This window comes from Penicillium robsamsonii (assembly GCF_028829455.1).
Source record: "Penicillium robsamsonii strain IBT 29466 chromosome Unknown utg000003l_segment0_segment0, whole genome shotgun sequence".
Taxonomy (NCBI): Eukaryota; Fungi; Ascomycota; class Eurotiomycetes; order Eurotiales; family Aspergillaceae; genus Penicillium; species Penicillium robsamsonii.
Window position 1 is genome coordinate 4,169,809 of NW_026643221.1, and position 26,417 is coordinate 4,196,225.

At 47.6% G+C, this 26,417-nt stretch overlaps 10 protein-coding genes across 10 annotated transcripts; 6 read left to right on the forward strand and 4 right to left on the reverse strand.

Moving 5' to 3' along the window:
• Positions 1-1,315: 1,315 nt before the first annotated feature.
• Positions 1,316-3,365, forward strand: N7447_006309 (vezatin family protein; the record flags this gene model as incomplete). Its single annotated transcript, XM_057230571.1, has 5 exons — positions 1,316-1,364; positions 1,419-1,612; positions 1,669-2,150; positions 2,206-2,657; positions 2,710-3,365. The coding sequence occupies 5 exons, from the start codon at positions 1,316-1,318 to the stop codon at positions 3,363-3,365; spliced, it is 1,833 nt and encodes a 610-aa protein (XP_057085661.1).
• Positions 3,366-3,729: 364 nt separating this feature from the next.
• N7447_006310 (proliferating cell nuclear antigen) lies at positions 3,730-5,107 on the forward strand (the record flags this gene model as incomplete). The annotated part of the gene is made up of 5 exons (XM_057230572.1): positions 3,730-3,760; positions 4,128-4,168; positions 4,233-4,662; positions 4,741-5,027; positions 5,090-5,107. The coding sequence occupies 5 exons, from the start codon at positions 3,730-3,732 to the stop codon at positions 5,105-5,107; spliced, it is 807 nt and encodes a 268-aa protein (XP_057085662.1).
• A 1,474-nt stretch (positions 5,108-6,581) lies between these two features.
• N7447_006311 (uncharacterized protein) lies at positions 6,582-7,433 on the reverse strand (the record flags this gene model as incomplete). The annotated part of the gene is made up of 2 exons (XM_057230573.1): positions 6,582-7,156; positions 7,232-7,433. The coding sequence occupies 2 exons, from the start codon at positions 7,431-7,433 to the stop codon at positions 6,582-6,584; spliced, it is 777 nt and encodes a 258-aa protein (XP_057085663.1).
• Positions 7,434-7,729: 296 nt separating this feature from the next.
• On the reverse strand, positions 7,730-8,476 carry N7447_006312 (Cytochrome P450; the record flags this gene model as incomplete). The annotated part of the gene is made up of 2 exons (XM_057230574.1): positions 7,730-7,892; positions 7,944-8,476. 2 exons carry the CDS (start codon positions 8,474-8,476, stop codon positions 7,730-7,732), a joined length of 696 nt encoding a protein of 231 aa, XP_057085664.1.
• A 3,869-nt stretch (positions 8,477-12,345) lies between these two features.
• N7447_006313 (uncharacterized protein) lies at positions 12,346-13,723 on the forward strand (the record flags this gene model as incomplete). Its single annotated transcript, XM_057230575.1, has 4 exons — positions 12,346-12,647; positions 12,704-13,136; positions 13,190-13,387; positions 13,439-13,723. Coding segments are annotated over 4 exons (1,218 nt in total), but the record flags the coding sequence as incomplete, so codon positions are not given.
• A 1,041-nt stretch (positions 13,724-14,764) lies between these two features.
• Positions 14,765-15,208, forward strand: N7447_006314 (SEC61-beta family protein; the record flags this gene model as incomplete). Its single annotated transcript, XM_057230576.1, has 2 exons — positions 14,765-15,113; positions 15,174-15,208. The coding sequence occupies 2 exons, from the start codon at positions 14,765-14,767 to the stop codon at positions 15,206-15,208; spliced, it is 384 nt and encodes a 127-aa protein (XP_057085666.1).
• A 3,352-nt stretch (positions 15,209-18,560) lies between these two features.
• N7447_006315 (sodium:solute symporter family protein) lies at positions 18,561-20,800 on the forward strand (the record flags this gene model as incomplete). Its single annotated transcript, XM_057230577.1, has 4 exons — positions 18,561-18,682; positions 18,744-18,916; positions 18,978-20,148; positions 20,206-20,800. The coding sequence occupies 4 exons, from the start codon at positions 18,561-18,563 to the stop codon at positions 20,798-20,800; spliced, it is 2,061 nt and encodes a 686-aa protein (XP_057085667.1).
• A 435-nt stretch (positions 20,801-21,235) lies between these two features.
• On the reverse strand, positions 21,236-22,053 carry N7447_006316 (rhodopsin family protein; the record flags this gene model as incomplete). Its single annotated transcript, XM_057230578.1, has 7 exons — positions 21,236-21,383; positions 21,453-21,493; positions 21,548-21,580; positions 21,651-21,675; positions 21,738-21,771; positions 21,829-21,882; positions 22,023-22,053. The coding sequence occupies 7 exons, from the start codon at positions 22,051-22,053 to the stop codon at positions 21,236-21,238; spliced, it is 366 nt and encodes a 121-aa protein (XP_057085668.1).
• A 507-nt stretch (positions 22,054-22,560) lies between these two features.
• N7447_006317 (dynein light chain DYN2) lies at positions 22,561-23,175 on the reverse strand (the record flags this gene model as incomplete). Its single annotated transcript, XM_057230579.1, has 7 exons — positions 22,561-22,625; positions 22,683-22,752; positions 22,803-22,829; positions 22,885-22,919; positions 22,971-23,004; positions 23,060-23,082; positions 23,136-23,175. The coding sequence occupies 7 exons, from the start codon at positions 23,173-23,175 to the stop codon at positions 22,561-22,563; spliced, it is 294 nt and encodes a 97-aa protein (XP_057085669.1).
• Positions 23,176-23,381: 206 nt separating this feature from the next.
• mrd1 (RNA-binding ribosome biosynthesis protein MRD1) lies at positions 23,382-26,321 on the forward strand (the record flags this gene model as incomplete). Its single annotated transcript, XM_057230580.1, has 4 exons — positions 23,382-23,628; positions 23,727-24,521; positions 24,779-25,051; positions 25,107-26,321. The coding sequence occupies exons 1-4, from the start codon at positions 23,401-23,403 to the stop codon at positions 26,319-26,321; spliced, it is 2,511 nt and encodes an 836-aa protein (XP_057085670.1). The 5' UTR covers positions 23,382-23,400.
• Positions 26,322-26,417: the final 96 nt, after the last annotated feature.

Sequence of the window (26,417 nt, forward strand, 5' to 3'; positions counted from 1 at the left end):
AGCTTCAGTCTGCTAGCTCTAATAAATTCTAGCTAGTATAACTTTGGAAAATTGTTCGATTGGAGATAAATCATCCACCGACATGTTATAACTAGTAAGAATGAGTCTAAGGCAGAATGGCTAAAAAGGTTTTGGGGATCGCATATTCTCCATGATGCTGCAATGTAGAGTGGCGTCCATCCTTCGTGGTCGTTAGCATTGACATACATTCGCATCTAGAGCAAAAGGTTAATGACGTCTAGAAATCCCGCTCTTAAGAATTGTGATCTTGGCCCAGGGACAATTTCTGATTTGTACGTAGTAGAACTTGGTGAAGATCCGAAAACCCCCGAGTAAGAGCCGTAAATCTGAACCTTTGGGCAATTCCGCATGACTGGATAACGACGTAGCTGATGTCCTGCAAAACATCATTTCGGTCATATCGGAAGAGTCGCAGATTTTGATCGACGATCTAGCTATCCCTTGATAGCCACAATACACTATGTAATGACGCACCTGTAATAACATGTAGATGTAAAACATGCACGGAGTACCGCGGTATATATCGTCCAATCATTGTAATCCATCATCACCCCTTCTTGAAGCTTGTTTACGGTCTTATCTAAACAGTCCTTTGGGTGCCGTCTATACATAATGAGGATTGTGATGATCTGGTTCATATAATATCAGACGTTTGTATTTTCGGATGAATTATAGATAGCTCTCTTTTTGCATATATTGCTATGGTGCAGAACTTGTCATTATAGCTGTTCCGAAGGGAACGGTCGTTCATTTTAGAAAGCAAAACAAAGGAAAATCATGATCGTCATTATAGAAGCATGGATGCTGATCTACCCTCCAAATGGATGTATGTGGATGTCATCCATTGATCTATGCTGGTTGGATGACTCATCATTATGTGCATAAAACTGGCGGAGGCCTCGCTTGTATGCAGCTTACGGCCAGATCAACACGATGTACATGGTAAACCTTGTCTCCATTGATCAGATTGGCTGAAAAACTAGTGTGCATCGTAGTTCTATGTATCTAATCTCTTTTAAATTAAACAGACTCCTTACTTTCATTAAAATCATCATCGCCAGGAACAGGTAAGTGGGTCAAGCCTAAATTAGCTCGTGACCGAGAGACCTCCTTTCCCCGGACGTGGCTCAACGTGGCCCCAGGCACTTTCAACCTCCAACATTTACGATACTTTCTCTCTCTGGCGCCTATACTTCTGCGACATGGGTCTGTAAGCGCCTGTTCTTATCACCTGCTTGCGTCACCACTCGCCCACCTTCTCCGCTTTCCTGTCGCCGAGGCATGATCCCACAACATGGAATCAGTCGTGTATGAGAACTCGCCTTTGGCTGAATATTTGGAAGGTTTGCTATGTCCAAGATACCCAGAGAATTCAAACCCGCTGACATCCGTGACAGGGGAGGGTGGAAACGAAGAGAGCTGGCCCGTGGAGGAGAATCAAAGCGACGATGATCATACCCGTACCTTCAACTTTGCCCCTCAGGGGTCCTCCAAATTCCAGGATCGCATTCGAAACAAGTTGCCGAAGCCTCTCAATCTACGAGGCACACCGCAGGGGGAACTAGTCAAGAAACTATATGACGCTTGCTCGGTACGACCCCTCATCTCCGATGGCTCGGGATCATACTAAAACTTCTTCTCGTCTAGTCCGCCCTGAACGTCCGATTAGCACGAAGTGACAACGAACGATTTTTGGAACAATTTGGCTACGTTATTGTCGCGTCGCAACTGTTAAACGAACACAGCGCTCCTTCCTACACATCCGCTGCAGATGTCCTATCTGCAAAACAACCCTCAACTCTCCCGTCCCTATCTACAACTTTTGGAATTCAAGGCGCCATTGTCACAGCCCTCACATCCTTCTCTATTGCTTGGTTATTACACTGGACCCGCTCAAGAACTGGGTCAGGGCTCAGTCTCAAGAAAGTTGGAGTGCTTCTGGTATTTGTGCCCGCTGTCGGTATATTTTTCTATGCTTTTGCAAAACGACAGTGGTTGAAATATCTCCGGCACCAGGCTGTTGAAGCAGCTGGGACCTTCATTGGAAATGCTCAAGGGTTTGATTCGGCTGCGTCGGCTTCCGTGGTCTTTATTCAGGAGGTTGAACTTGTGTCAAGAGGTTATCGGATGTAAGAGCGCGAAATTTTTGTTCGAGATGATAACGGGACTAACGCAATATCACAGAAGTACTCCTCTGCCACCCATCAGTCGACTGGAGGATGTAGTACAAACGCGACGGTGCTTGAGATTGCGCCGAGCGGTTTCCGAATGCTTCTACTCCATGCTCGAGCGCTATATTAAATCCCAGAATACTTTGCGCCCGCTCACTGATGAAGGTGATCTTGCGAAATATTACGACATTTATGACATTGGACTGGAAGAACTCGAAGCAATTGAGACGTCCCTTTCGCAGCGAACCAACGAGGACCAGTACTCGTTGCGCTCCCTGAGGGATCTGTTTGGAAAACTTTACAGCGTGAGAAAAAGCGTGTTGTGTTGCTTACTGGCCCTCAGCGCCGATGGTGGTGGCTCCGATATTGCTCGGTGGAGTTCTGCTGTTGAGGAAATGCGTGAGCTTGCTGCGGTGACCGGCAACGGCATGCTGAAAATGACAACCATTTTAAACGAAGAGGACCGTGAGTGCTGATCACTGTTTTATAAAACAAAGACGTTGACTAATATTCGCAGGTGATAATATTCCTCCGTCCCCATTACCTTCCGCCTCGCCAAGCAAGGATCACCTGCGTGCTCAATTTAGACGGCTCAACTCTTTATCACAAGGGGTCCGTGCCTTACATGCTAAAATGCACATTGCCAGCGAGGAGTCACATGCCAATCTAGAACGCACAGACCCTGATTTTGAAGCCACCCTCCTGGCACAATATGACTCGGTTGGGAGTGATCTTAGGGCTCTTCTCCAAGAGTGGGAAGTTGGAAGAGCCGCACTGGTAAACCAACACGATCGCCTTAGCGTCGGGGATCGCTCGCGACCGCCAAGTACTTTCTTGTTACCCATGTCCCCCACCCCTAGCCTGGGAGGATCTACGGCAGTCGAGGGCAGCCCGACGGATGCACTGAAAGCCTTAACTGGCGAGGGCCGGCCGGATCTGACCCAGACCTATGATGATGAGGAAATTTTCGAAGCTGTTGTACTCCCGGCATCGAGAAACAAGAGAGTGTCTTTGACAAGAGACGAGCGTCTCGCACGTGTACGAGAAGACCGTGCCAGACAGGCGATTGCCAGAGAAAAGGTAGATGCCAGCACTAACATGCTTAAGGAATTGGAAATGGTCATCAAGCAGCGACCAGGAAACAACTCTGCGAAACGAGTTACCAGCATCTAAGACAAGGTTTGCATCTCTGTCTCATGCTTTATGCGTTTTACAGAATCCCTCTATTTTCGTCTGCGCCATCCGGCACAACTTTGACTTCAACCAGCGCTAGCAGCTGGGAGTCACAAATTGATACCCACAACATGTATAGACGGAGCCCGGCGACAGCGGTGTTTTATTGTTTATTCGAGGACTATTACTTCTTGTTATTTTGCTACCCTGCTACTTTGCTTATTACTTATTTCTTTTGTGCCATTATTATTTGTCCGTCTCTAGGTGGTCTTCTGGCGAATTATTTCGGCATTCACCTCCGTTGAGTGTGGGATTGATATCAATTTCTTTTCCAATTTGTACATTACAGCAGGCTCTTCTGCAAATGAATCATCCTTCTAATATCCATGCCACTCGTAAATCATTATATCGGCAAACCCTTAGTTGGGGATGTATTTAGCACGAGGCCTTGTTGCCTTACCGCCTGAGGCGTCAAACTTAACCCAAAAGGGACATATCGCCAAACGCGACCGCGTCTTCCCCACCCTCTTAACGCGATCCTTATATTAGACTTGCTGCCTCTTTCATCTTCACTCAAATACATACCCAATTCACTCTCCCCGTCTCCCTACCACCATCTTATCTTCAAAAAGACACACTCTCGCCTCCTTTTTCCTTACGACTCAGTTTTAAATACACACACACATCAAGAGTAAGTCGGTCAACCCCCAAATCGAAAAGATCGTTGTGTGCGAAGAATCGACAAATTAACCCACTCTCTAGTGTTGGAAGCACGACTGGAACAGGCCAGCCTTCTGAAGCGCGTATGTGATCTATACCACTCAACCAATTCGGCAATTGACAAATTACTAACACTGCTGTGTTTAGGTCGTCGACGCCATCAAGGATCTCGTCCAGGACTGCAACTTCGATTGCAATGACTCTGGAATCGCTCTCCAGGCTATGGACAACTCGCACGTTGCCCTAGTTTCCATGCTGCTCCGCGCCGAGGGTTTCTCTCCCTACCGCTGCGACCGTAACATCGCCCTCGGCATCAACCTGCTCTCCTTGACCAAGGTGCTCCGCGCCGCCCAGAATGAAGACATCCTGACCCTCAAGGCCGAGGACTCACCCGATGCCGTCAACCTGATGTTCGAGAGTGCAGAGACAGACCGACTGAGCGAGTATGACATCAAGCTCATGGATATTGACCAGGAGCACCTGGCTATCCCCGAGACTGAGTACGCTGCCACCGTGGAGATGCCTTCTTCCGAGTTCCAGCGCATCTGCAGAGATCTCAACGCGCTGTCCGAGTCAGGTAAGTAACTTTCCTCCCGCGGCGATACCCAAGCCCGGCTGGCAGACACAAATCCAGTCATGCTAACTTCTTTCGTAGTCGTGATTGAGGCCAGCAAGGAGGGTGTCAAGTTCTCCTGCCAGGGTGATATCGGTAACGGATCCGTCACCATCCGCCAACACACCAACGTCGACAAGCCCGATCAGAACGTCGTCATCAACCTCTCCGAACCCGTCGCCCTGACCTTCTCCCTCAAGTACCTTGTCAACTTCTGCAAGGCCTCCAACCTGTCCTCATCTGTTGTGCTTCACCTCTCCCAGGAAGTGCCGCTACTCGTTGAGTACGGTCTCGGAAGTGGCCACCTGCGATTCTACCTCGCTCCTAAGGTAAGTTCTTGATCGTTCCAAGGTCGACATCATTGGAAACCCAGCTAACTGGTTTCACACAGATCGGTGACGAAGAGTAAACGAATTATTCAGTGGTTCGAGGGGATATGGGCAATGCTAAAAATGAAGCTCGATGATAATGGAGAGAACTTGGAGGAAACGTTCTTTCACTACATCCCTGACAGGGGTTTTAAACAAGATGTTCACGATAATTTACACATTCAGCGGTCGAGGTTTCGACCTCGCAAATTTTTCCAAACATGCATCCTTCACCTAGAATCATAGATTACCAACATCACTACGTGTAAGACGATTCTTAGGATATTTCACCGGCCATTCAGCTAGCAAAAAGATATAATTTATGAGATGAAAGTATTTCATTGTGTCCACCACTCTGAATAAAGCCCCGACAAATCCCCAACACTAACCCCGAAAACCTAACGCGCCCGTAGGCAAAGGACCCTAATGACCCTCGTAAGGTCCACAACCCCACTAATCAGCAAGGTCGCCAAAAAAAATAAACTCTTCCCAGACACCCCCCAAAAAAACTAAGGGAGGAAACAAGAACTGACCTGTGAAAAAAAGAGTGAAGCGCCATTCCCACCAGAATGATCGGAATCGAATGATACCATCCATCCCTCCGAAGAGAAGACAGAGCAAGGTATGCTGCGTATTGCACTAAAGTGTCATCACACACAATCTCCGCACCGACTCTCCCAGGGGCTTTGGAGCAAGACCCATGACAACAAGTTGCCACAAGCCCCGCCCCTCCGCCCGATGTTTCTGATGTCAAGTGCAAGTGTGGGTAAGAAGTGATCTAGGATCACACCAGGCCCTCACGGGCAGGACCGGCGCCGACGCGCGAAAACGAACGACGGCACGGGTTGGGGTTTGAAGATTCCTCCGAATTTCTCATTTGCAAGTGGTCTCCGCTCTGGGCAGAACCCAGAGCTGCGAGGACGGGCTGGGGAGCTCGCCGTGTGTAGCAAAGAAACGCAGCATTGGTGGGGATGGCGCTTGAAGAAGGGAAATTTGGCGGGTGAGGGTGGATTTGCGGGTTTTATATTGCTGTCACGTGGGATGAGTCATCTATGCGCTTGTCCCGTTTGGGAGGGGTATAGGGCAGCGAGGTTGTTAGTTGGGTTATAACTAGCTATGCTACTATGTTTGGATGTGCTGTTTATTCTATGTCAGCTTGGATGCAGGGCGTTTTTTTTGTACTGTCCAAGCTGGTTCGGGACAATTCGTGGCTGAGTCTGGCATACACTCTCGGTTTCGGCCTCCCAGAACGCTCTGCTCAGTGTCTCTGTCCAAACGCTGACGGGATATACTGGCTGGGTAGATTAATTGTGCATTGACAGGCCTGTCTAAATTAGTTCCTATATGAGTGATAAGTAATATTTGGTCATTCTGCGCTAAAGCTACTTGACTCACCCCGGAGTGATTGTCTGGGCTGGATATATACCTCGGAAGAGTGACTTGACTTCATAACTTTTTTTCAGATTTAATGGCAACCATCCAATGGCAGTTTATAACCGAAAAAGCCCTCATCCTCTAGATTTGCTCGAAAGCCCGAACGATATACTTCTTCCCTTGAACCTCCACCTTCTCCCCGGGTATCTTCCAAGATCCCTCTCCCTCTCCATCAAACCCAACCATCATAGAAGGCAAAGAACCCGCAGCTTCCCCAACCAAATACTTCTCACTCCACCCCGAACTCCATTCTTCCCTTCTGGCACTAACATCCGCACCGGACTTCTTAACAACCAAATCCCCAGATGGCGTCTTCTGTCGCGTATGAGTCTGCTCCTGGCTCAGTGCTAGATACGTTCCCCAGATGCGACCGATAAAAGTCTTTGTGACCGTCACCTCTCCTTCCCCACTGTCGAGATCTCCATCATCCGACTCCAGCACCCACGAAAGACCTTTGTCAGGCCCCTCGGGGCCCTTTCTGAATGGCAACTCCCGCCATACCTCCTCGTACTCCTTGTCAGGTGCGCCGGGAAGATCATGACGAGGCATGGACCCCATCTCGAGATCATCGCCGTTTGGCAAGGGGACGAAAGTTCCACAATCGATGGTTTCAAATGCATTATGGGAGTCGAGCTCATGGGAGAAGGTCACTCGCACTATTGAGTTGGTTAGAGGGTCTTCCATATTGGTTTCGCTGAATACAATATATCCTTCAGATATAGGTCACTTACAAGGCTCCTGACTTTCCACGATCCTCTGTCCGGCAATCGCCCAGTCTATCTTGCCTGTTTCCGTTTCTATCCGCAGATCAACGTACCAGTCCTTCACGGACATCACGATTGTATCGGTTGTTTCCCCAGCTGGCCCTGAGATCCATCGGAATGAGATTCGCTTGGAGAAGCGACAGTTGGATTGGTCGGGTTTGATGGCCATGTTGGATTTTGGTGTGAGAGCTGGATGGTCTTTGGATATGTGTTTGGATCAGATTAGATGATAGGTTGTGCTGTTTTAGATAGATGTTTTTAGATAGATGTGAGTGTTGACCGAATTGGGAATGTTGAAGAGAAAGGTCTTATCTTCCCCTCCCCCGCATTGGAGATTCCCGCATTCGCCTCATCCTTTAGGTATCATTCGTTATTATTCTATCGAGAGTTACTATCAAAATCTGATTATCACATTTGATTCGGTGAATTTATGGCAATTTTGGATAGAAACTAGGACATCCAATATCACTCTACAGCCGCAAAGACTAGCTTACAGCTCTGCCCCTCGGGCCTCGAAGAGATAATCTGATCATCCAGCTTCATCGAAGCAGTCATATCCGAAGCCACCACCGTCCGATAACGAGAATATACTTCCCGAAGCAGCATCTTCATCTCAACAAGCGCAAGACTAGACAGTATCAGCAATTAGCCAGTAAATAGAAGAAAGAAACCAACTCACTTTTTCCCAGTACACCCCCTCCCACCCGTAGCAAAGGAAAAGAAAAGCCTATTCCGCTCAGTAGCCCCCTCCTCAACAAGCCATCGCTCAGGATTGAACCGATCAGGCTCAGGGAAGACACTCTTATTGATCCGATGCACCGAATAAGGCTGACAGCTAACAATAGTATGCTCCGGAACGACATACCCATCAATCTCCCTCCCACCAGCAGGTACATAGCGAGGCAACGACATCGGAATAGGTGGCGCACACCGCAGCGCCTCTTTAATGACAGCGTCGAGATATACGTAGCTATCCAAGGGTGCATTGGCCGGTGCAGCGGTGAGCTCTTTGTAAAGACGTTGCTGGAAACAGAGGTTCTGAGGCTGTGAGAGCTCCCACATTAAGAAACACAGACCATCGCCTGTTGTGTCGATGCCGGCGGCCATGTGGTCTTTGCATTCTGCGGCGGCTTGCATTAGTTCCAGGCTTGATTCTTTGCGCTTGAGCTTTTCCATTAGGGAGTGGCCGTCGAGGTTGATTTGGGAGGCCATGTCTATGACGTATTGGTTTGCTTTTGGGGCGCTGCGGGCGTGGAGGTATTTTGGGAAATAGGGTGCCAATGAAGGGAGGTAGTATTCCAGGAGGTTTTCTGTTTTGCTTTAGTATTTGTCGCTAGAGTATAGAAATCGGGCAATGCGTACTCTGGAGACTTTGGTGGTAGGTTAGTTCGTGCATGATATCGAAGTCTTTGGCTATGTTGAGAGATCTGAGGCCGCCAGGACTGAACATGAAATGGGTAACACAGTCCAGGGCATAGCAGTGAAGTAAAGACTGAGAGGATTAGCATTTCCTATGTTGGATACTGTGAGGTTTTTGGCAACTCACGTATACATCCACACTTTTCTGGCCAGCCTCGACACACTTAGATATAAACGCCATAGCCCGTTCGTGGATAACGGCCATGGGCTTTTCTTTCATGATATTAGTCATGGCATATCTGTCGGCAAGTATACGTTTTCTTTTGCTATGCTGGTGGCTATTAGCACCTGGATATTTACTTTATGTTGGGAGTAAGTACCTCGTCTTTCAATAAAGTAGAAAACATTGTCCTGAGTGTTGTGTTAGCTTCTGCTAGCTATTTCTCTGGTGCAAAGGCTTACTTGATCTTGAACTGCCTGAAAAGGTCATAGTACTCGGTCTTATCATACCCACTGCCCCCCGAAGCATAAATCTCTTTAATCGCATCCAGGCTGGTAAACGATACTTCATTGGGGCTCAGCCGCACGACAGGACCGTAGATCTTGTGCAAGTGGTGGACTGATTCTCGTCGGTTTGCGGTAAACTCCTGATACTTGATCCACAAACTTGTAAATCGAGTATACCACGGACCCGGAATTGTAGACAAGGGCGAGAGGAGTCCATGGACGACAATATATCCACAAAGGAGGATAGCACCGATCCACAGAGACAGCATGTTGTCGCCTCAGACAGCTTCAGAATAATAGAAGGTTGCTGATAATGGTGAACATGCACCCTACGCTTATTTATACCATCTGGAATCTCCAGTTCCCATTAGATAATGGACATAGACTTGGAGATTTGCCGATATCATATCGGAGTGCGGGGAAAGACGAACAGCCCGCGGACTGGTTGCGATAACATTGACCCTTTAAACCAAAAAGGGAAATATGAGGAGATAACAGGGTTCTCGATGAAATCGTTGTCTTTGATGAATGCCTGCTAGTTACTCCGGTACCAATCCTGTGTGGCGTTAATCCAAGGCGCGTTGCAGGGATATGGTTAGTTTCGTGCCCATAGGCAGGGAACTGACTTAACAGCCACTTATGCGACCGAGCGTTCATCCAACAGTTTCCTGGTCTAGCGGTTATGATTTTCCGTTAACAAATGCGATTAGCATATGTTCCGGAAAGGTTCTGGGTTCGATTCCCAGGGAAACTATTTTTTTGTCTTTTTTGCATATTTAGTACTATTTTTTTATAATTTCGTTAAAAGGCTCGAATCAATTGATATACAATAATCTGTTGAAAGAAATAAAATTATTCAGGCACCGCCGATCACTTTTAATGTTGCATGTCTGCAACTCCGCTCAAAGATTCGTCCACTGCACATACCATGCGTGTTACCACACAAGCTCTCGGGCACAAAATTCCCCCAGCCGAAGCCAAGATCAAAGCAAACAGTTTGGATATATTTCGGGTTAGTCATTAAAAGCTGCATGAGTAATGGTAATATAGTAGACAATCGATAGTGCAATAATATTCCTTTTTACTTTAATACCATCAATATATATTATCATCGTTGAACGCCTTTGCTGGGGAACCCTGGGCATTGTCTCGAACTATTATCTACGATATGAGGTACGAGCTTCCATGCTGGTCCTTATGCCATAGCTAGTCTTGGCTTTCGGAGGTGCTTTTGGTATTGTATTGTACATGCGACTGTAGGCCAGTCATGAGCCGACTTTATAAGAGTGGACAGCCCCCTAAATTAGGTTTCTTGGTATTGGTGTAGCTATTGGCGGTTTTATTAGCTATCCTGAGACATCGTATTACAAACGGGTTGCTGTCCTAGAGAGGCACGATCAACTCGCGAGTTGGATATTCTCCATCATTCTTAGAATCCTTGGCCTACAAGACATTAGAGATAGAAACAAGATCAATCCGACATTCATAAATTTCATTATCGAGCTTATCTTTGCCGAGATATCCGACGCCGGCTGAATGAGCCACTGGCTCGTTGGTCGTCTAACCGCGCGAGCTAGATCTCAACGCACAACATATATATATATATATGAGACATTGGCTTGGGTGCTTAATAACTAGTGAACTGGAAGGGTGAACCTATGGAGGAACTTTCTATTGATCGGATCCAGCACTGGATGACTGGGGCCAACCAGTTTATGTATGCTATCGGCTAGTTCTGGAACATGTATCAGAGATAATCATGCGACCATGGTTATCAACATGGACTGGTCTCAATAACTCGACTGGGTTTGGCAAGAGTTTTTGGACTTTACACAAGTCCTCTGCTCTCAATCTGGGTATGTATTATTTTGAATGGACTTGGGCCGAATGTAATAGTAATAGGATGGGTGTGGATCTGATCGGCGCAAGGTGTCATTTGCGCATTAGGGCTGATACCGGTGAATGCCGGTTTTCAGAGATCCAATGACATAAACGCACCTGGATTTTGTAGTTTTAGGAGAGTGAAGAGGCGACAAAGAGATACACCCGTAGAGGGTTGGACATGAAAATAAGAGCATGGAATTATATTTCAGTACCGAGGTAGTGTAAACATGAACCAAGGATGACCCTCAGGGGCCATTCAAACGTCTCAGCCACCTTCAGCCACATTGCATTGCAGCTTCTGTGTCACAGCCTTACCTCCACATTGCTTTCTTTCCGGGGATGGGATTCATTGTGGCTTAGACTAATTAACAGGTGTTACAAGTTAAGTTGACATTTACCTAGTTAGGACTAACTAGTTAGGTAGTTACTGATATGGTTAAGTAAGCCATGGGCATCTGGTTGAAACCCCGGGCGCAACCACGGGACTCGAGAACTACATACACCCATGGATGTAGTCTCTTCAACGAACTAGAAGAGTATATATTTACTTACAATAGTCGAGTATTCCGTACAGTTCACCTACATACAAATGTAGGTAAAATACATAGAGAAAAAAAAAAGAGTCTAGGCTCGACTAAGTTTGGTACCTGTCGCATGTCGATGGGTCCACCCCACCGATTCAGGAGAAAAAAGGCGTTGAAATGCAAAAAATAGCTCGGCTGTGTCGCTGGAGAGACAGTTTAGGGTCTCTATAGTGCGTCTAGAATCGTAGTAAGCAGTTCCAATTTGTACATGTACGGGAGTACTCCGTACCGTTACGGAGCGACTCTAGTCCATCGTAGGAGCCCTGCATACTGCGTGTGTGTGACCCGCCCCATGGTATGTGGACAACTCTGAACCCCAGACCCCTACTTTCCTCCCGTCTCGAATCCTGGCCTTCTTTTTCCCTTCTTCAACTCCTGTCACTCGTTCCTTACTCCCCTTTTTTTTTTTTTTCTCCCCCGAGGGTTGCATTGTATTATACGATCGCTGCCAACACATTTCGTCTACTCCCCCGCCCGATGATTCGGAACTCCGCGGGATTAAAAAAAACAACAAACAACAAACTACAAACATACGAAGTAGAAGAGAAATCGTCTATCTTTAATTCACCTCTGCTTCGAGCAGTCTGCCTGACGGCCGAATGCCCCTGTTGAGGCTTGCCTGCATCTCCTGACGAATCCTAACTTGCCAACTAAATTGCCAAGCCACAGAAACACACGAGCCTCCGGGTGTTGCAATCTGCCCTTTCTCCCCGTGTCGGGCCTATTTCCCACCGGCCCTCATAAAGTGAAAAGCCACCGTCAGGTGGTCACACCGTCACCGTGTCTTTCCCTCACCACCCTGCCGACCTGAGCTCCACCACGGAGCCACTCGGCAAGATTCCTTCACACGGGTCGCGTGCTTCTCTTTTAGGGGGGTCTTTTGATCCCGCCTTTCGACGACCAGGAGGTGGCTTCCGCGCAAGAGAGGGATACGCCAACGTCACTCCTGCGACCCATAACCCCAGAATGTATCTCCCAAATACACATTGGACGTGGTCCTTTGCGATCGTCACACTCGTCCAAACAATCGTAACACTCGGCCTGGAGAGGTATGAAATCCCTAGCGAAACACGGGAAATCAATATTAATGTCGCCATTTATCTAGTTACATCTTCGCAAATTTCCAAATCCAAGAACTCCCAAACAACAGTCCCGCTTCGAAAACTATCCCTACTTTCCTCGCCCTCTATGGTTTTGGTTTCCTCTACGAGCTTGTGCTAGTATACGATGCCCTGCGCATGAAGAATACAATTCAGATCATCGGATTGTGTATCTGCAATGTTGGCCTTCTGATTTACGGCGCTGTTCAAGTGAAACAGATCCGAGAGGCGGTCACCACCTTGGCCTTGATGAACATGATCAGTCCGGTTGTCTGGGCTCAGTCCGAGCCGTTCCTAATCATTATTCCATGCATTGTGGCATTGGGAACATTATTGATGACGTTTGTCGCCTATAAGCTCTACGACGAGTTTGCGTGGACCATCTACAAGCATATCAGTGCTGATCTGCGAATGAAGCGTCGCTACCTCACCTACCAGGTTTGTACTTCGTTCGACCTCCCCATAAACAACACTAACTGGTCGCGCATCAGATTTATATCGCTCTCTTGAAATTCGATTTCTTTTTCTTCTTGGGCTTTACTGTCCAGTTCCTCGTCTTGGTCTCCTCGACCAGCATGGACATTGAATTCGCGCTTACGGTGGCTGCCATCCCTGTGACGATTCTCATTCTGATCTGTGGCGCCTGGTTTGTGCGACGAGAGACCATGGTTGGCATGATCGTCATCATTGTAAGTCAGCAACACCAGCAATGTCGATTCAGCTCCTAACGATCTTACCAGCTTCTCTTATTCGCCGCGATGGCATATTTCTGCTTCAAGCTGTTCCGAATGTGGTCCCTGGCAACTTACTTCAAGTACCTGCCCGCTCGACCGTCGATGACCTTCTTCGCCGTCATCACCATTATTTTGATTGTGATCACTATCATCAACGCCTGCTTGTGCGCCCACAACTTCAACCGCGGTTTGAAGCCCCACATCAACAAGAAGAAGAACAAGGAAGCGGAAAAGACGACCGAGCTCTCTTCGAACCTTACCCAAGTACCATCACGAATGATGATCGATTGATCATCCGGTGCGAAAAAGGGTGTTGTTTCTATAAGTACTTTCCCGGGGCGTTAAATTTTGGACCGCCGTATCTTTCTTAATCTGTGAACTTCGTGTCTGTGTGGACACCTTGAACTTTAGCCTGATCTCTTTGTGCATTTGCTTTCTTGCTTCTGGGCTTTCGGCTCAGCATGATACCTCATCGCTGTCGAATCTGCTCTACCCATCTCCCATTTTTCCTGGCTCTGAGCTGTCCAAAAATTCCTGTGATTTAACTTTCCTTGATTTCCCTTACATGTTCATATCCATACCCCATACCCCCATACCCCCTGCACGAGTGCACCGACGGCGTTATCTGGATGATTTGATTCCCGGAGGTGTTCTCCATGTCTTACGACAGCCATTAATGCTTTTTCCGATGAATGCGAGCTAGTCTTTCTTATTAATTCAATGGACTAGACACGTGGATGGTGTAGTAGCTGCTATATTAATAGAATTGATATCAGAATATCATACAGTGTCATACTTTGTAAAGATGGTGTTGGTTGAAAAATGAGGATTACATATTCACTACCATATCTAAAATGTCAAGGATCGTGACTTCTAGACTTATATTGAAGTCAAATTACATGCATTCGCTAATCTCGTAGATGAGTGCTATTGCAGTAATAAGCGCCGAGTCATTTTGATTGGTGGATCTTTATGTACTGTAAATACTGGTAAGTGTCACCAAATTTGCCCCCAACCGCCGGGGGTTGACAGATCAAATACGGTATTACCCAAGAAACCGCGATCGTGGCCTCAACTCCGCAAACCTCCCTTTCAGACCCTCTCAAGCTCCTCCTTTCCTTTCTCCTTGAATTGCAATTCCATCTTTCTTTTAATACCTTTCTTTTCTCCCTTTTACACTCTTCCACACATTAATCACAATGGTAAGTCCATCTCCCCGGACTCGAACCTAATCAACCACCGATCCGACGATCAAGCCAGCTTGCCCCCATCCACCAACCCAACAACCCATTGCGAACCGTCTATCCAATTTTCAATCCCAAAACTAACACAATGCAACACCAGGCCTCCCCTCGCCCAGCATCTCCCCTCACCTCAGGTGCCGAGTCCGGCCCTGACTCAAAGTCCGGTGCCGTCGCAGCCACCGGCAACTCCGTCGGCCGTCCCTCCTCCCCCTCGACTCCTGGCGGTCCTCGTGCTGCCATGCGCCGTCGTGCCGCTGCCGACCACAAGGAGACCCTGCGCAATGCCCGTCCCAGCTCCACCCGCTCTGCCGGCGCCGGTGGCTCGTCCGGAACCATGCTCAAGCTCTACACCGACGAGAGCCCCGGTCTGCGCGTTGACCCCGTTGTTGTCCTGGTCCTGAGTCTGGGATTCATTTTCTCCGTTGTTGGTCTGCACGGTAAGAACTCCTGGAGATGATATGGAGTTGCTGAATTCGTTGCTAATTTCTTATTTCTAGTCATCGCCAAGATCACCCGCAAGTTCTCCGCTTAAACATTTGATCAGCTTCAATTGCGCAGTTGATATCCTGTGAAATGCCTACTATCTATCTCGGGCGTTGACTGCGCGCTCCCCCGACCTCGAATCTTTCTCTCCTCATACCACCTCACTTACCCCCTCCTATACCCCGTGACCCTTGGGCCATTTCTCGTTGGTGGCTGGAACCAAATCAACCATTCCAAAATAACTGGCGTGATTCCGTTTCTGTTTCCGTTTTCATTTTGATGTGTGTAGTGTTTTCATTTGCGTTGCAAAAGAGAGTTACTCAACGACCTATCTGCTGTATAGGTCATTATGGATAGAACTAGTCTATTCGTGTCTCTGTCTTGACTTGTCTGTGTTGTGTCCATTGGGTTGTTTCTTGGCGATATCATGCGCTGGAATGTGCTGTGGCTATGGCAGCTTGGACTGAAACATGTGTTTGTTCTATCCGGACGTTTGTCTGTACAATATAAAGACTTGATTGAATCTGTTCCTGGCATTGAATTTGCTTTTCTTGTAACTTTGTAGACTATCAAGCTTCTGTTAGGTTTAACCCAACGGTGCTTTGTAGGGTATGGTATGGCGAATATGCTCTCTTCGTTCAATTCCGGAGGCAATGTACCTATAACAACCTCTTTGTTCCCTTGTACTTTGCATAGGGCTCGAGCATACACTCAATTGAAGCCTCTATGTTGTTTCCATGAGAGAAGACCCAAGCCACCATTCCCTCGTCGTTAAACCACCGTGTACTATATGTGCCAGTATGTACCGGATTTTAGGCCGTCGCGAATTACCCGATCGGGGTGCCGCCGCTTTATGAGGGCGCTCAGGCTCCTTCGACAACTGTCCCCTTATATTGGCTGGTAATACTCAACCCCTAGTCTATTTGAGGTATGGTTCTTAGGCCTCAAGTGCAGCTTTAAGCCTATACCAAATTGGGTTCACTTTCCTTTCGGAACAACAATACCGGATAATGATTGATCGCTTATGGTCAACAAGGTTCATCCAAAACGATAGGGTAAATAGCTATAGTATCTATTTCGTAACACGGGATGACCTTGACGTTCACCATTGACGCAGAGTTGTGGCCAAACAATTGCTCCTGGGAGCCAACTTGGTAGGTATGATAATAAAGTGAATTGAGCTTGCTGTTCCTTGCAATAGTAAACCTTTCAACCTTGATCACTATGTTCCATGCTAAGTGGGCATGTTGATAAAATCATGAAAATCAATCCACACACAAGTACTGCAAACCCGCCCCGCATAAAAATCCTAAGCAAGCACAGAGAATTAAAGTTATGATGTGTTGGAAAGCGAACAGCAAGCTTCCGGACATGATGTGTTCCATTTTGTACTTTTGCTCGGACCAAAAATTGTTCCAGATTTGAGCTACCTGAGTAATCTTGAAGTTATCAGCTACTATATGCTATTTTCGGCTTTCTTCAATAACCTGTTTTGTGGTGGCCTTTGCCACCGAATAATCCAACATGGAGTCTCCTGAAATATATTTCAAGGTTTCTGGCAAATATCGCCTATGAATAGAAGCGCTTAGTGATATAGAGGAAAGCGAACTGTGTTTTCTACAAACAGAGTGTACTTTTATTGCAGCCTCCTTAGAGAGGGAAACCTCCGTGAGAGCAAATTTAAAGCCTTCCATAGTATAATCCCAGGAAGGTTAAGATCATGAATTCAGAGAAGTAGGAAGTCATGAGAGTGAGCTTGATCGATGCTTTACGGTCATTCGAAGTACTGCCCACGAGATAAACCGTCGGGGCTTCGGTTATATAGCACATTGCTAAACATCTTGCTAAGATAAGTTTTTCCAGGCTCGTATTATCAGTCTGAAATCATTTCTCTGCGGCATATAACGAACAGCATCTATTAAAAGGGAGACTTAGAGGAAGATGCTTATGACACGATGTTAAGACTTATCGCAAAGTACGTGAAGGTTTTAGCTTCATTGCTCGTACTTTACAGTATCACGATGAACTAGTTTCGCCTGCTTAAGTTAGGAGAAGTTGCTGGGGTTATTATGTTCGTTATGCAAAATCCGGGAATTATGACCTATATAGGATTCATCCATCTGGAATATAACAGCGAATTGTAAGCTATGGTGGTGATGATGTATACCTACGTCGGTAGTATTGATCTCGAGTTAAGCTACAATCCAGTGGAGTAAGAACGTGGTCCCCACTTTCTTCATATATAGTGGTTTTTTTCGTCGACCATGGGTTGGATATACCTCGCACTATGAAGTAAAATATATATAACTAGCTTTCTACTAGTTAATTTTCTTACACTTATAATTCTTTAGATATATATTAAATACATGGATAGCCTCACACCCTATATACCAAGCGTCCAGGGTGTGAAAAGAAAAAGTAATATTTCAAAAAAGACAAACGTGTATATTTTTTCCATCTCCACAGTTCAATCAGATAAAGCATTTCATTTAATAAGTCTATGACTTGGTAACACCGTCTAGACGAGAATGAGCAGCCCCCGAAATCGGAAGTATCATGAATATGATAACGAACTTAATCCCACGCTTAGCTCAAGCGAAAACCTAAAGATGATCCATCTCGAGTAATATGTTTAGTAGAATAAAGTATGGGGAGATAGTGGATCTCGGAAAATAATGAGAATGAGTAAAAATTGCCAAGCACATTTCTTGATCAACCCCTAAGTAGAGCCTCGTTGGAGCCGGGGCAACCCGATATCCCCGTATAGGCAAATCTTTTAACATCCTTAGTCTCACTGGCTAAATTTCAAACGTTTGCTCGGCGCGAGTTTGCCGACTCGTAAATTCTTATCTTGCAGATCCTCCAGCCAATCACAACTACCCAACCACAAGTACCTGGGCCAGGTGAAGGGTAACTGATAACAAGCCAGCACCAACCAATGACCGACATCATGTATACTCCTAGTCGAAACCTTCTTTTCACATCGAAGTGACTTTTGACAGTGCTCCCACAGGACCTTCTCTAATTATAGCGGATCCTGACGGTATCCCTGCCTTGCGCGCCATGGCATTACGAGAGCATGCTCTTATCTGCAATCAACATGCAGCAACCCTATCTAAGCTCATATCAATCTTGGAAGGATCGTCCTGTGTTTTAAGTGCGAATTCGGAGCTGGGGTCCACTCCATGCTTTTGATGCTGTACGTCTTGGTCCTATATGAGATTGTCACCTGCCGGGAGCTTGATACATACTTCCATGTCAAGCTATATAAGGCGTACGCTCCATATCGATTGGAGCATTAGTCGCTGATCCCTAATTCGAGGTACATCGCCAACGTCTTTCACATTTCTTCCTTTGTTGCCGGCTATAAACCCTGTGGAGTCCTTCTTCACGTCTACGATATGCCGTCCGACGGGGTTATTTTCACGGCGCCTTTGTCCCAGAGCTTTGGATATGGGATCATCCTGGGACTAGGCTTTGCCTTTGCCCTGCTGATGATCTTTATCACTTGGGCTTTGAAACGGTGCGTCTCTATGTCTCAGTCTATATCAGTCACATAAACTGACAAAAATATCTCTATACAGCTATCAGAATGAAGTCCAAACCTCCGAGATGTTCTCAACTGCAGGTCGATCCGTCAAATCAGGACTGGTTGCTGCCGCCGTTGTCAGTAGTTGGACATGGGCTGCAACCCTTCTCCAGTCGTCTGCAGTCGCATACAAATACGGTGTCTCTGGGCCATTCTTCTACGCATCAGGTTAGTTCTCGTATGGGCATGACCCGAAAAACCCTATATCTAACATGTTGGGTATCAATAGGCGCCACTGTTCAGATTCTCCTGTTCGCAACACTAGCTATCGAGCTGAAACGCCGTGCGCCGAATGCACACACTTTCTTGGAAGTCATCCGCGCTCGCTATGGAACCCTTGTACATATCGTGTTTATAGTCTTTTGCTTGATGACCAACGTCCTGGTTACTGCAATGCTGCTCACCGGTGGATCGGCCGTGATGACATCCTTGACTGGAGTACCCACTGCGGCAGCTTGCTTCCTGCTCCCGATTGGCGTGGTACTATACACCCTCTTCGGTGGTATCAAGGCCACTTTTATCACGGACTACTTGCATACTGTGGTAATCCTGGTCGTCATCTTACTCTTCGCCTTCTCCGCCTATGCCACAAATGCCCAGCTAGGATCTCCATCAAAGGTGTATGATGCACTAGTTGCAGCCTCCCAGCGTTACCCCGTTGAAGGTAACGCGGACGGCAGCTATCTAACCATGCGCTCTAAGGAGGGTGGTATTTTCTGGATCATCAACTTAGTTGGAAACTTCGGCACAGTCTTCTTGGACAACGGTTACTACAACAAAGCTATCGCCGCCAGCCCCGTCCATGCATTTCCCGGATACGTGATTGGCGGCCTTTGCTGGTTCGCAATTCCCTGGCTATGCGCAACCACAATGGGCCTCTCCGCACTGGCACTAGAGGGCTCCCAGCGTCTGAGCTCCAACGACGTGTCTGCTGGGCTAGTGCTCCCCTTCGCAGCTGTCAAGCTGCTCGGCTATAGCGGTGCCGTCGCCACAACACTGATGATCTTCATGGCTGTGACATCCGCGTTCTCGGCGCAGCTGATCGCCGTCTCTTCGATCTTCACCTACGATATCTATGCGGCCTACATTGATCCCAGCGCCAAGGGTAAGAGACTCGTCTGGATTTCGCACATGTCCTGCATCGTCTATTCAATCATCATGGCGGCTTTTGCAACTGGTCTCTACTACGCCGGCATCGGTATGGGATATCTTTATCTGCTAATGGGCGTGATCATCTCTTCCGCCGTCTTCCCCGGCGCCATGACCCTTCTCTGGAAGGGCCAGAACCGCATCGCAGCCGCCTTATCACCACCCCTCGGCCTGGCAGTCTCCCTCATTGCCTGGCTAGTGACCGCAAAGAAACAATACGGAGTCCTAACCGTCGACACCACCGGCGCCAAGTAAGCATTTCCCTCCCAACATCCTTACTACAAATCCAAACTAACAAACCCCTCCAGTTACCCCATGCTAGCTGGTAACGTCGCCGCCCTTCTCAGCCCATTAGTCTTCGTCCCCATCCTCACATACGCCTTCGGCCCACAAAATTACGACTATGAATCCATGCGCGCAATCCGCAAAGTCGACGACACAGAAGTCGCTGCCGCCGCCCACATCGACCTCGAACTAGTTCCAGGCGAGGCAGGACCCACCCAAGCCGAGAGCGAAGAAGAAACGCGTCTGCTCAACCGCTCCGCTCTCTACGCCCGCACGCTGACAGTCTTTATGGCATTTGCCCTCCTTATCCTCTGGCCGATCCCTATGTATGGGACATCGTATGTGTTTAGCAGGAAGTTCTTCACGGGTTGGGTTGTTGTTGGGATTATTTGGTTGTTCTTTACCTTGTTTGGTGTCGTGGTGTTCCCGCTATACGAGGGACGGGCGAGTATTGTTCGTGTTGTGCGGATGATGTCCCTTGATCTTGTCGGGAAGAAGCCCAAGATTTACCGCGGTACGAGAGCTGGGGCTGACGATACGACTACGCCTTCTGGGGTTGCGACGCCGACGGAGGTGCATGGGGAAAAGGATAAGCAGGGCTCCGAGAAGGAGATTTGAGGATCTGGTGTTACCTTTGGTGCTTTTTTTCCGCGTCTTGGCCTTAGTTTGATATCTTGTTTACGGCTATTTATACCCCTACTGCTACCTAATTTATCTGAATTTGGAATTCGTCCACTTTATCACCGTGTGTTCCTTCATTTACAAGTGCTTTGCCTTTTGAGCGCGTCACCCACCCTAATACTTGATTGGTTCTTCTCATTACAACCATGTATATTCATTGCGAGGAAGGGAACAAAATATGTCAGGCTGATCAAATGAAAAGTTCCAGATCACATAGCAAAGAAAAACAAAATACAAAGTCACTCAACGCGAAAGGGTGAATCCGCGGTATTAAGCTGGGACATGTGTCTCCTGCTAACCCCCTTTCTGCCTCACATACCTGCAGCAATTGCTGCATCCTCGTGCTAGTGGAATTTAAATATCCCTGTAAACTCATTTATATCCAAGTCCACCCTGCGCTTGAGGGGGAGGCTGCAGAGGGGGTGGCTGCTGCCAGCCTGCTTGGGGCCCGGGAGGCGGCTGAATGCCATATTGCATGCCCGGGGGAGGTCTTGTGTCAGGCGTGATGTCAGGCCGGTCACTGATGCAAGAATTATTAGTATATCCTACCAAGTCGATAGAATTTGATCATATCTGGGTCAGGGCCTACCGTAGGTCTTGAGTGAAACGACATGTGTAGCATTGGACCTCCTATATAGCACGTTAACAACAGAGTCAAGACGTGATCGGTAGAAGCCTATTTACCTTGTACTTGTGCATCGCAAGAGGAATCAATGGCTGCAGCGAGGTAAACGTTAGTTATCTTGAGCTGTTTCTCAAGACGATGTTCAGGCGAGCATCAACTTACAATGAAACAGACAGTGAAAAACGGCCTTCAGAAAGTATTAGTCAAGTTCAAACTACTATGGTCAGGTAATCCGGGGTAGAAACATACCATCGGGTGATGCAGTGACCATTCCAATGTTGGCCTAAAGCGGAGTATAAATAAATCGTCCGTGACTAGACCCCTTGACGTCAGAACTTACAATTGTAACAGTAGGCGCGAACATGCTCATAGCCCTCAAGCCGAGACGAGAACTCTGTGGGTATAGTTAGTACCCTGTTCAATATGACCGGATATATCTCAGCGTCGACAGAACGGATACTCGTCACTCGATATAACTCCAGGGACAGGGTCCACTCTGGTTTCTGGATCGTGGGTCAAACCATGACGACTTACCATGCGTTCCAAACGTGATGCAGAAAGCCATGGTGAAGGCAAGAAGTGTAAAAATTGGCACACAACTACTAAAGAGAGTAACCGAAAGCTGAGAGCTATTTGAGGAATTGAAGATCCCTCAAAGACGAAGGCAGCTGCATTGGGTGTGTGGCGCTGTGGCTTGGCGCCATCTTGGCAAATATCAACACGTGATGTCAGATATCGCGGCGTGTGATTGGTCAAGTGATGGGTCAATCGCCTGTATCAAAACATGTGATTGTCGATTCCAGCAGGTACCGTAGACTATCGGCGATTATACGTATACCTTTAGTCTAGTGTATGAAGCCTTTACGGAGAGTCTAAACTCGGGCAATTATACTTTTGCTTGTTTTACGTATTTTGGGTTGACGCGCTTAATTCAATAATGGCTGTTCACCAAAGGATAACAGCCCGGTAGACCAAATATTATTTGAAGACAAAATAGTCGCTTGAAAACGCATTCTCCGGATATCACTTCCCTATCGGTGCCGCAAATCGAGCCTAGACATATCAATCGTATTTACTGGGTCTTGAAGAGCAGAATTGCGCAGTGGCCGAGGTAGAAGTAGATGAAGTGCTTGGTCTCTGTCGACACAGGATTAGTGTCTGGTTATCAATATAAGGGTTGTGGAATCGACGAACCATGAGTGACAAAGCTTCCAAAGTTGCGGCCAACCACGCAGTGCCAGGAAGCGCCTTTGCGCGAGTCGAACTGATGTATGGGGTTAGAAATGCGATCGGGGCGGGGTAGGATTGGCGAACCTCTTTCTTGATGTACTGGGCAATATCCTATAGATGGTTATTAACGTATTCATATTTTCGCCTAATTGAGGAGCACGCAAACCTTTTCCACTCTGAACTTCTCCATGGCCTCAATGGCTGAGGGGTAGGTTAGCCTTGTTTACCCAGGGAGCTCTCAATATTCCATACCAAGGGCAATGGCCTCCTGCTGCATATCCTCGGTCTCGAAAGTGGGTCAGAATCAATTGACCACCGTTGTTTCGTATGGGTGTGCTTACCATGTCCACAGACTTAATCTGCGCTGCACGGATCAATTAGCAATTAATCAGTTGGACTCACGAGGGATAAACTTACCCTCCATGGGCTCCTTCTTCTCAGCTGGGGGGAGTGCCATTGTTAGTAATTATTGTATCAAACAAAAACCTTCGAAGGGAAGTTGGTGATGCAATAAAGAAGACGGGGTAGCCTAATTTCGCGATAACATGAAGCCAGGGTAACTTTATTGCCGGTAGAGCAACCAGACCGCCCGCCAGACCGCCTGCGGCACTATGAAAGCAGAGAAAAAAGTTTTTCTCATAGAAACTTCGAGTCTTCACACTCCTCACAACAAAATCCCAAAATGGAGAGCACCAGAGTGTTCGTGGGTGGTCTCCCACCCACATGCACCAATGATCAGCTTAAAAAACATTTTGCTACTCGCTTTCAAGTCACCGATGCTCATGTCCTACCCAAACGTAGGATGGGCTTCGTCGGCTTCAAGAGCCATGAAGCTGCTCAGCAAGCTGTGAAACACTTCAACAAGACATACATGAAGATGTCAAAGATCGCTGTAGACATCGCTCGTCCGGTATGTCGATTCTCCACTATTTTGCTTCAGCCACTCTCCTTTCGCCTGTGCACGCTGACCAATTAAGGTGGTCTTGAGACTGACCCGTATTATTGCAGATTGATTCAAATGACGCCGAGGATGCTCACCCCACACGAAGACGTGATACCACGAATGTTAATGATGCATCGTTGGATAACAACCTCAAACGCAAGAGGGACGGCGAAAACAAATCAGACCCTAAGCTACAAGAGTACCTTTCTCTAATGGGATCGTCGTCCAAAACTCGGACATGGGCCAATGATGATGAAATGATTAAGCCGTCTGCGGACACCGTTCCCGTTATTAACCAATCCGCGCAGGAAGAAGAGGAGTTGCAAGAGTTGCCCTCACACCCAAAAAAAGCAAAGGTAGAGAAACTGCCAACGGTAGCAGAGCCCGAGCAGCCTGAGCCAATGGCGGTTGACAAGAATGAGGAAGAGGAGGCTCAAGAAACACCAGAACAGGATAACCCCGCGGAGCCTGAAGTGGAGACTGCCCCTGTATCTGATGCAGATTGGTTACGGTCAAAGACGAGTCGTCTGTTGGGCCTTCTCGATGAGGAAGAGCAAGATGAGTTTGATCAGCAGAAGGCCGCCGCATCCACTACTGCGCCGACCAGAGCTGCCAGAGCTGCCTCACCACCTTCCTCTGGCGATGAGTCGCCGCAGCGTGACGAGGAATCGCGCACTGCGGCCATTGAGAAAATTGCGCCCAACACGACTGACGTTGACAGCATCACCGAGGCAACACCGGTAGATCCGAATATTGATCTTATTCGGAACTCCGCTCGTTTGTTCATCAGAAACCTTGCATACGACATCACAGAATCGGATCTCCAACCGATTTTTGAACGGTTTGGAAAGATTGAAGAGGTTAGTGCTTTTTTTTCTTTCCCTTTTTTCACTTTACCCCGCCGTATCTCTCACCGGCTAGCTGGCTTTCAGCCTGCTAGCCACGAGTGCTCAAATGATGATTTTCCCGATAGGGACATCCGATGCAAATTGCAAATGATGTTACAAGGACAAGATATTTTAGTAGATGCTTCTTGACTATCTGAAAGAGCCAACTCAACCCACTTTTGCACATTTACACATTATATTCATTGAACTTGAGTACTAATTGGATATAGATTCATGTTGCTTTTGACACCCGCTCCACAACCAGCAAAGGCTTTGCTTATGTGCAATACACCGATGCCGATGCGGCCATTGATGCTTACCAGACTCTTGATGGAAAGCATTTCCAGGGTCGCCTGCTCCATATCTTGCCGGCGTCTGCGAAGAAGACCTACAAGATTGACGAGTACGAATTGTCAAAGCTTCCTCTCAAAAAGCAAAGGGAGATCAAGCGGAAACAAAACGCCGGTTCATCTTCGTTCAGCTGGAACTCCCTATATATGAACGTGAGTTTATCTTAACTAATCACGGATGAAAACATTGAGACTAATTTTCATACAGGCCGATGCCGTGATGTCATCAGTGGCCGGAAGGCTTGGAGTCTCCAAATCAGAACTGCTTGATCCCACCTCTTCAGATGCTGCTGTGAAGCAAGCACATGCTGAAACGCATGTGATTCAAGAAACGAAAGCCTACTTTGCCTCAAACGGGGTAAATATTGACGCTTTCAAGCAGCGTGAGCGCGGGAATACGGCTATTTTGGTCAAGAACTTCTCATATGGTGTCACATCGGCGGAGCTCAGAAGTCTGTTCGATCCATATGGAAAGATCACCCGACTCTTGATGCCACCGAGTGGCACTATTGCTATCGTGGAGTTTGCGCAGCCTGACGAGGCCCAGAAGGCTTTCAAGGGCATGGCATACCGCAAGATGGGTGATTCCATCTTGTTCCTGGAGAAAGCACCCAAGAATTTGTTCGATGGTTCAGCGGTTCCACGCGCACTTGCTCCAGAGACTCGGGGCAAGGATCAAGGATTCTCAACTGCGGACACATTTGCTGCCGATGAGCCTGATGACAGCGTAGCAACTACGACACTATTCGTAAAGAACCTTAACTTCTCAACCACCAATGAGAAGTTCTTGGAAGTGTTCCGATCTCTGGATGGCTTTATTACCGGTCGAATCAAGACCAAACCCGATCCCAAGCGACCAGGACAGACCCTCAGTATGGGATTCGCCTTTGCGGATTTCAAAACCAAGGGTCAAGCTCAGGCTGCTATGACCGCTATGAACGGTTACAAGTTAGATCAACACGAGCTTCTCATTCGTGCATCCCACAAGGGCAAGGATGCCGCCGAGGAGCGGAGACGCGAAGATACCGCGAAGAAGGTTGCGGCGCGCAGAACCAAAATCATCATCAAGAACTTACCGTTCCAGGCCACCAAGAAGGATATCCGATCCCTATTCGGGGCTTACGGACAACTTCGGTCTGTGCGTGTTCCTCAAAAGTTCGATCACACTGCTCGTGGTTTCGGTTTTGCGGACTTTGTAAGCGCTCGCGAAGCGGAAAATGCCATGGACGCGTTGAAAAACACGCATCTCCTGGGGAGACGACTGGTTTTGGAGTTCGTGAACGAGGAGGCCGTCGATCCCGAGGAGGAGCTCGCGCGTCTAGAAAAGAAGGTAGGAGAACAGATGGACAGGGTCAAACTTCAACAGCTTACTTCTGGCGCCGGGCGCAAGAAATTCACTGTAGGAGGGCAGGAGGAAGAGTGAAGGCCTCGTCCCTTCTCCCTACAAGGACACGGCCATGGATTGGCTCGTTAACAACCCTTGCAGGGAAAAAGTGGATTAATGTACCGTGTACGATTA